The sequence below is a fragment of the Egretta garzetta genome, unplaced genomic scaffold (assembly GCF_000687185.1).
Source record: "Egretta garzetta isolate BGI_Z169 unplaced genomic scaffold, ASM68718v1 scaffold658, whole genome shotgun sequence".
In the NCBI taxonomy this organism is placed as follows: domain Eukaryota; kingdom Metazoa; phylum Chordata; class Aves; order Pelecaniformes; family Ardeidae; genus Egretta; species Egretta garzetta.
The window spans coordinates 333,146-342,485 of NW_009260499.1; the positions used below are offsets into that span (position 1 = coordinate 333,146).

The following is a 9,340-nucleotide window of genomic DNA, read 5'->3' on the forward strand; positions in this document are numbered from 1 at the left end:
GGGAGAACAGAGGCTTTACAACAGAGAGGCTTCAGACCGCACAGAGGAATACAACATGTTCTCATGATCTTTCCGTGACATCTGAGGGAACACTAACAGGATCAAAACCTGCCTGGCTTACAGCTCCTCCATGGCAGCACGATCAGTAAGTACGAGAGGAACCTCACAGAATCATAGAAATTAGAGAAGTAAAAGGCCTATAAATGGCCTAATCCATCAGCCAGCCAGCCACAGACTATTCCCTGCTGTATCTCTAGTCCAGGCTCAATAAAACCACAGCAAGCAAGAACACCACCCCAGAATTTGCAATTCCAGTTTCTTCAATGCTTCCAGTTTCCATCAGTGCGAGCACAGTAGTTCACTTAATTTATCGCTCAGCTCTACGAATGAAAGGTCAATAAGTTTATGCAATATAATTACATTTGAAGAGATATTTGATAATCAGTTTAACCCCTCCTATCAAACACTCAAGGGCTGATTTGCATTCATCATTTTTCATAGCATCTTGTTTTTCACTCCAGAGGCTGCGTGACCGCAGCAGGGCAGGTTAACCAGCTCCTATCATTCCAGCACAAACATTGGTGTTAAGAGATGGAAAACTGATATTGGACACGAGAGCAGCCCACCAAACCTTCCCAAAACCACCTTCAGCATGGATCAGGGGATTCACAGAGATGTGGGATTTTTTTAGAGAAGTTTCTGCAACCTAATTTTAAAGGGGATGGTCTCCTCAGATCAAAAACTAAATACATGTTTAGTCACAGTGCCAAGGTGGTGACAAAAGCCGTAGGGAAGGCAGGCGACTGCAGGATGATTTTGGAAGCAGGATCACAACAGCCTCCTCTGGTAGAAACCAACAAATCAAAGTTCTCTATAATGGAGTGAAAAACATTCCACAGCGTGAAAAATCTGCCTGTCCAAATCTTAATAACTGCAAAGCTCTTACGCAAAACAGAGCAAAGTTTAATTTTCTGCCTCAATCTTTACCTTTGCTGAGAAAGAAGATTAGAGAGTAAATTCAAGCATTGCTAACTGTGTCTCAGATGAGGGACATAAACCGTACCGATTTTGGGATGAGACGTTGGCAGTGCAGCTTCAGGGAAGGGTGAAATCTGGCAGTTGTCCTGGTAACTCGGGTAGTGAGGTTCTGGGTGATTGACCCGGCAAGGCTGCTGGACGTTGGTATCTTGAACTGCGGAGGAACAACGCCGTTACGATCGCTGGGCAACACAGCTTCCAGGCACTTCTTATGCTTCGTTCACCCATATTTTTTTTTTTACATTTTATACAATTTCCTACACTCTGTGATAATTCCAGGGGTTGCAAGTGAGAAACAGTAACATGATTTTGCACAGTTAGCAAGCACGGCAACCTTGTACTGATTTCATCTCTCTCTGCTTTCACTTTTAAAGGCAAAGGTTGCCACTGGCTTCCCTCCCACCCACTTATATATTTACAATAATCCCAGGTTTACATAATCCCAAACGATGGTTCTCAGAGCAGGACAGTTCCCTCAGCAGAGCTCACAACCCCGTGTATGAATCATACCGAAAGAACTGAAATATGTGTCATGTAGTTATGTTTTGTTTTATTCTGACACTTTTTTGGCATTTTTTCAGCATTTTTCACTTAGTTTCAACACTCAGCTGGTTTTCTTTTTTTGGTAGTATTTTAGGACGAAAGAGGAGTGAAAAAAATTACAGAGATGACCATAAACCCCTAGAAATCAGCAGTGGACATTAGCAGCTGCAACATCCGGACAAAACTTTTCACTTCTTTTGTGCAACTGGTAAGTCCTCAAGCTGCTGAAATCATTTCAGAGGAAGGATGGTGGGTTACGTGTAGTCTCTCTGTAAGCTCCCAAGAAAGAAATCCCTCGCGCCGCATTCAGAATGCTGCTTCCTACAGCAGTGGGCATTGAAGCCTTTTTTCCTCCTTCTCCCGGATGCCCAGCAGACAGACGTACACCTGAGCTCTTACCCGCCGCTCCAGTGAAAACATCACCCTGGGACGGGCTTTCCGAGATAATTGCCGTGGCTTCCACTGTCGATGCACGGTCAAATGTCAGAGCACCGGAGGTAGTGATCTGTCCAGAAGGAGTCACGGTGACTGGAAATATTAGAAGTACTTTCATAATTAACACTCAGCGCGGAGGCCTCGGTTGTTTAGCTGTTGATATCCCTGTTCTGAATCATCCAAAGCCAGAGAACTCACAGACCAGTAAATGGCCTGTGATAACCCCAAACTGGGTCACGCCTGGGACCAATACAATTGGAAATGGGAATAAAAGCCCCATTTGGCTTCTGAAGGCACTGCTGGCCTCCTGCAGGCCACTGCTTATTCTCTGGGTGGATGAGGCCAGAATTTTCACTTACTACACACTGCCTCCCAAATCAACACCTTTTCAATGATTATATCAGCAAAAACTTAACACCTACCAGAAAGATCCGGCAGGGCCACAAAACCCATCAGCTCCTGGCTGATTCTGATTTATTACAACTTTAGCAGAGTTGATCTTACTATATAAAGTGACATAAAAAAGCTGTGGGTTACAACAAATTCCATGACAGTTTGGTTGGCTGGACAATTTTAGCTGACTCTCTACACAGAGCAATATAATGTGCTTGGCCAATGCACAGAACAAGTGACAAAGCCCTTTTGGATGAATATACCCGCATGGTTCCGAAGTGCTTAAACCCCTTTTTAAACAGGATTCATTGATCTGGCACCAATACTTGCTAATGGGCTGATTTTGTGGCACACTGCTCAGCCAGAAGGATCTTTTTGCAAACAATAATTCAATTTTAAGACATCGAGGCTGCGGATCCATGCCTGGTGAAATATGGGGCTACTACCAAAACAAGCAGCCCTCCTCTCTCCCAATGCCAGCACGAGCAAACGTGCAACCTCACAGCACCTCACATTAATGAACCAATACAGATTAACCCTCTTTGGGGGACAAAAAAAAAAAAAAACAAACCAACCTAAACTCTCTTATTTCTCTTCCTGCTGCTGCTGGTAATCTAATCTTACTTTTGTCTGTTCTTTTAAGGATTTCTGTTGCTTCCTCCTCGATTCACTTTGTAATGTTACCATCCAGATGATGCTAGTGTGACGAGAGCAGGAGGACACATGAATGTGACTGGGAACGTGTGAGCTGGATGAGCTTGCAAATTAATTTCTGTTCTCACACAGATGGTTTGACAATCAAAACCAGTAAGTAACAAAGCGTGTCCTGAATCTTAGAGAGGAATTTGCAGATGAAAGCGTCACCTTCTGGCTCTTTCATTAACAACTTTCAGGCTGTGGATTTCTTTCCAGCTGCTTAGAGCCTACTTTTTGATGTATTTCAAGAAACAGCACAAATCTTACTCCATAGCCCTAACCAGCTTCTAAAGGACAAACCCCAAGCTCAGGGGATGGAATGGGGATTTCTGGCAGAGCCGAGAAGGGCCAGCTTTCCCCTCAACCCAATTTTAACAGGAGGAAATTCCTCAATTGTCATTTGTGAAAAACCTGCCTGAAACCCACTATGGATCAAGGCCAGGACTCCACGACTCCCCCTGCACTGCCAGGCCAAGAGAGCAAGTAGAGGGGGGAAATATAATCCAGACGTCTCTCAGAACAAAATATAAAACCTACTGCTGCTCACTGTGCAAGGATGTTAAGATGTTTAAACCAAGTCTCCTGGAGGTCTAGAGCTGCACTTTTTTCCTACTAAACTTGCAGTCCCAATGTGGCAGCACTGTGCTAGTTTCTTCTTACAAAATAGGAAGGGAAATTAGCTAAAGACACTGAGCCAATAAAACTATCCAGTGAAAAGGAAGTGGCAAAAAATAAGACATTTTTCTCAGTTGGCCACTTCCAAGGGGCCACTCATAGCCATAAAATATCTAGTGTGGCAATTCTTCATCAAAAAAGGGAAGCAATTTTTACCAAAGAACCTACATGTAGTAGCAGCTGTGGCGGGAAGCAGAGTGATGTTTTTGGGGCAATCCTTCTTCACAGGAGTTGCAGGCATTTCATTTTCTTTTTTCCGCCTTTTGTATGGTACAAAGAGTCGTACAGGGCCACTCTAGACAAAACAGAAAAAAAAAAAAAGGGAAAAGAAAAAAGGAAAAGGCATGAACTGGGGCACCAATCTGGGACTTTGGGTTTACTTCCCATCTCTCCAGATGCAGCCAAGGTCAAGTATGCCCATGGAAGAGGTGTGGTTTGCAACAATTGACCAAAACCCTCATACTTCTCCAAACCAAAAGAACTCCATGAAAAAAGAGTTACACTCAGCTCCCTCCAGCTGAAGAGGCACAGGTTTAGCATCTTCCCACTATTATTTAAGGAGCAGAACTGGGCAAATAATTGACCGGGCAAGGCAGTGGGAGAAAAGAGAAGAAGAGTGAGGAGAAGACAGGAAGCAGGCAGTTTCAGGTCTAGGAAACAAGCAAATCTTCCAACTCATAGCAGAAAAGAAATGCAAAGTGCTACTTCAAGTCAAGCTAAAGACTTCTGCTTTCAGGACTTCAATCTAATTTTTGAAACAAAAAACCAACCAACAAACCAAACCCCAAACCAACCAACCAAAAAACCCAAGGAGTTTAATATGAAAATATAGATCCAACATAGAGTATTACACTGCTTCCTTATACCAACATTTTTTCCAACTCAAAGAATTGTGACATCTGAGTCCAAAAAATCACAAATAGTTTTGACATCCCCAATAGGCATTTTGCATAAATACATTATTTAGAAAAGAAAAAAAAAAGAAGAAAAAAGCAATAACTATTACCCAGTTTTAGTGAGGCTGCTACGCAACAGCGTTAGCAGTTCCTTATCTCCTTTCTTTACAAAGCCTGGAGACAGCATGCTGCCACCACAGTACTTGCCAGCATTTCTAGGACGCTCATGGCCTGCTTGCAACTTGCAACTTGACCGATTAATTGTTTTTAAACTAATGGATGTAAAGCCTACAACTCACCAGCGTCATGTCGTCGCAGCAAGCAGCACAAGTACAAGAGGCAGCATGAGGATTTAAAATCCCGTCCTGAAATTAGAAGATTACTAGTTCAGCATTAGTCACCAAAATCACCGAGAGCATGACTGTATCCAGCTGAAAGATTCAGGCAGAAAATCTTTCAGAGAGACATACCCATTCCCTCAGAGAATCTTTCAGAGAGACATACCCATTCCCTCCTAGGAATATGGTAAGAGAGAGGCCAGCTCCCCTACATCACAGCAATGGGGTGAGCAGATAGGAGGAGAGTGAAGGAAGAACAAAAAATTTTCCAATCAAAAGGCAAGGGTATGTGAATTTGAGACTTTATAAAGTTTCTGCCCAAGCAGAAATCAACTGTCAACCTAATGGCAATGCCAAATTCTCCACGAGACTCCTGGACACTGCAGGAAATAAAGGACCTGAAGTAATACTCAATAAACAGTGCAAGTGAGGAATATGTTTGTCAGGCAAACGGGACTAAGCAGATTGGGTTACTGAATTACAGAGTCAAGGGTGAGAGCTCACTTCTCAATTTCTGCGATGCAGCCCAAGGCTGGACTTCACCCTGCATAAACCACAACCCCTTTGCAAGTGCAAGCAAGAGTTGTACTGTGCCATTTGAAACCACATCTAGAAAAATTCCTCTCACATCACTGATTCTCAACCAAATGAAAATGTTGCTTCCACGGCACCATCACACATAACTTTGCAGAGGCAGCGCACACGGCTTGGACTGCAGCGCTGGGCAGACTCTGCCCAGACCCCACCCGCCCCTTCCGGCAGAAAGGAGGGAGCAAACTTAACCTTACGTGAATAAGGCACTGCAGTGGCCTCCCAGCATAGCGGATGCTCCTCTTCCAGTCTTTGCTGCTGGCTCGTCCTGCCATAGCTTCAAATTCAGTGGGGCTGTACCAGTTGTCCCCCTGCTTAATGCACCTACCACGGCCTCCTGAAATAAAACAGAAGAAAGAAATTGTTAGTAAAGGTTAAGAATCATTTTGCCGTTGCCCTAGAAAAGTAAATACTGAAATTGCTGGACAAAATAGCAGTTAATCTATAGCAATCACCAAATATGCCCATCTGCTACTTCTTATCACTCCAGGATAACCATGCCCATTTATTATCTTGGCTGTGACAATGTCTGTGCATGTTTAGAGAGCTCCAACTTTGGGCTCCACCAATGCATCAAAAGGCTGGAAAAAATTACTCGTCCACAAGAAGGGTAAGTCTTTCTTGGACAAACACCGTGAATTTAAGCCCTTTCTTAATTTGCACTTAAGGTTCTAATCCTTGTGGTCACGAAGAAAACTCTCTATCCATGCAGCAAGCGCTGTGCTGTGCAGTCAGGCTTGCCAACAGGCAATTTCTGCTGCTGCTTCTTCAGCTTTCCCACCGCGACAAAAGAGAAGAGGAGGGGCTAAGGCAGCTAAGGAAGTCCCATTAGGAGACAAACTCTCTGTTTGTGTTCCAGCAGGGATTCTGTGGAGCTTTGTGGGAACACGGGTCTGCTTCTGAAAGCAAGCCAGAGGAGTCAACCTATTTCCAGGAGACTCACTGCACAGCAGCCTGTATCTTCACAGGTTTAAGAAAAAAGTTTAAAAGCCTCTGAAGAAAGAGCAAAGCAGAAGAGAGCAATAACATCAAAAGGGACTAGGCTGGCTAGTAAACTAATTTTTTTTCCTCATAATTGGCTCTTAAAAGTAGCCTGACTAAAAAAGAGTGAACCGAGTGAAGAAAGAGCTGTCATACTTCCTTGCCCGGGAAGGTGGTCGTTACCTGAGCCGAGTCTGTTTTTATACAGAATGCCACTGATATTCCGGCACCTCACCGGGAGCTCGTTCTCATACACAGACGGGTCCCAGTTATACTTGGTTCCAGTTTTCTCTTGGACGGATGTTAAAGGGGTGGGAGGAGATTGCGGTCCTTTGAAAAAAAGAAAAGAAAGGTGACAGCAACCAAAAAGCACACTGGCTACACCTTCACACTCTCAGCTTGACTGGGGCAACAGTGTCAAGTGGTTAACTGAAGCAGCTGGCACCCCTCCACAGCAACGTGAGTTACATGGTGCACCAGGAAAAAATTCAGCTTGAACGTTCTGAAAACGACTGAAACCAAACCAGACTGCATCTGAGGAAAGAGGCTCCAACAGCGCATTGAACGCGGAGGTTGTAACTTGGAGTGGTGTAAGCAGCTGGCTGGGCCTTCCCCTTCCCAGAGGCCGATGCTGTAAGGTGAAGCTTTGCCATGCCATCTTGTGGGCAAGAAAGCAAACTGCCAAGCAGCCGGGAACAAAAAACTTAGCAATAGAGACATTGGCTATTGTGACACCTTATTTATCTGATATTATCAGACACTTTATTTGCTATTATTACTGATATTTATCAGCAAGCAGCCTGAATGGAGGTAAAACTATATTCAAGGATGCTTTAAAAAGAACCCGCGTGCAGAGCCAGAAGACTCATATTTTTATTTTCAATATTAGAATGACCCATCTGCCTTTGGGGATGGGTATAGAAAGGTATAGAAAGGCACGCGACAGCCCAGCAGCAGGGCAAGATTTTTCAAGAAGCTTATTTGCAAAGGGTAGGGCAAAGAATAAGAAAATTAAATATATTTCTGACAGGAAAAAAACCACAAGAAAATAAGTATTCTTCTACTCCCAAGAAATATGGAAAGTACCATGTGAAGAGGGGACAAATGATCCCTGTAAGGCAACTGCATAATATTATGCACGTAATGTTTTTTAATCCTAGCAAAACAAATAAAGTGGAGAAAAACCGACCCCTCCGGGAGAATGACACTTCAAAACCAGATTGCCTTATACCTGGTGTGAGAGGTGCTGATGGCCCCTTCAACCCTGTGGTTTCTACAATGCTGCCGTCTGTGTGAACCACTATGAGAGTGGCTTTTTCAGTATTCAAGCTGTCCCCAATTTGGAGGGCCGTTCTCCCAGACTATAGAAGAAATAAAGAGTTTAAATTGATAAGAGTTAAAATACCAACGTATTTTAGTATTCCCCCAAATCTTCTCAGAGGTACCCTAAACCACCAATCAGTATGGCAGTTACTAGGATAGTTTTTGAGGTTTCAGCCAACCAAATCCAAAGGTTACATGTTCCAGGTCATCAGTTCCGCTACAGAATGAGCATACGGGGGCGGAAAGGTAAAAAAACCTCTCCAGCTAATAAAGAAAAAATTGTATGTCCCCCAGGTAATGGTTTTGTACATTGCAATGAAAACGTTATCTTTGACCTTACTACAGCTTGAACACAAACCACACTCTTTGTTTACACTAAGAAAGCCCGTGGGACTTTGCTAAGGCCCTCAAATGAAAGGACAGACTTACCAACACGTGTCCCGAAATTGAAGCTGCATTTGCCACAGATGTAGTGAAAACATTGTCTGCGGAGGCACCAACGTTGGCTACTGTCACTGTGGTGACTTCTGAAACGTGAAACAGACATGAAGTTAGTATTCTGCTGCATCAAGAGCCTAAAAAACAGCTGAACACCAGAAAATATAATTGCATTTCCTTCTTCCTTTCTATTCAAGTTTATTTTTCATGACACCTTTAAGTTGTTATAAACACAATCATTCTGATTTTTATTAAGCTTTGGGTTGAACGTGCTTTAACCTCCTTGAGACCATAACAGTAGTTACCAGCATGTGATGAACTGAAGGAAAAGTGAGTATTACATCTGTTCTAAAAAAACCCCCAAACCATGACGCTTTTTATTAAAAGAGGGGTGAGTGGCAAACATCAAGATAAAGAGAACACCTGGCTCTCCCTCTGCCATATATTCATTTCTAGGGTGCCGTTACCTGTATGCTTGGTCTGGTTAAAAACCGGTCCAAACTTACAGCCAAATGTTTCTACCATGTGTAGCGTATTTGACTGCCTAGCTGAAGTCAGAGGTTTCCCAGTACTGCACATGGAGTAAGGGTGAAAAAGCAACACTGAAGCTCACAGGGAGATACCGGTCCAGGTACGAGGGGCTCTGACATTTTCTGCATACGCCTTGCCGTCAAAACTGTGTGTTTCAGGGCACTTTGTTGATGGGACATAGGGCCAAAGTAATTTTAGATGCACAAAGGCGGCTCTTGCTCATTTTACTTTACATTACGTGGTGTAAAAGTGAGGAGCGTGTGACTCGCGGCTCTGACATTTTCTGCATACGCCTTGCCGTCAAAACTGTGTGTTTCAGGGCACTTTGTTGATGGGACATAGGGCCAAAGTAATTTTAGATGCACAAAGGCGGCTCTTGCTCATTTTACTTTACATTACGTGGTGTAAAAGTGAGGAGCGTGTGACTCGCCAGGTCTGCGGGAGCGACTCGAGCCTCGGCTC

General features: G+C 43.7%; 1 protein-coding gene across 3 annotated transcripts in view; it reads right to left on the reverse strand.

The window, feature by feature from the left end:
• Positions 1 to 6,851, reverse strand: part of DEAF1 (DEAF1 transcription factor) — a 21,938-nt gene extending 15,087 nt beyond the window's left edge. For 2 of the 3 annotated variants that reach the window (XM_035900090.1, XM_035900091.1), the window contains exons 1-6: positions 6,770 to 6,851; positions 5,803 to 5,942; positions 4,976 to 5,041; positions 3,949 to 4,075; positions 1,981 to 2,109; positions 1,064 to 1,192 (exon numbers count right to left, since the gene is read on the reverse strand). In XM_035900090.1, the coding sequence (XP_035755983.1) occupies positions 1,064 to 1,192; positions 1,981 to 2,109; positions 3,949 to 4,075; positions 4,976 to 5,041; positions 5,803 to 5,880 (529 nt within the window). In that variant the 5' untranslated portion in view covers positions 5,881 to 5,942; positions 6,770 to 6,851. Of the gene's footprint in view, positions 1 to 1,063; positions 1,193 to 1,980; positions 2,110 to 3,948; positions 4,076 to 4,975; positions 5,042 to 5,802; positions 5,943 to 6,769 lie in introns of those variants that run through there. The other variant, XM_035900092.1, reaches the window with a different exon arrangement.
• Between the last annotated feature and the right edge of the window lie 2,489 nt (positions 6,852 to 9,340).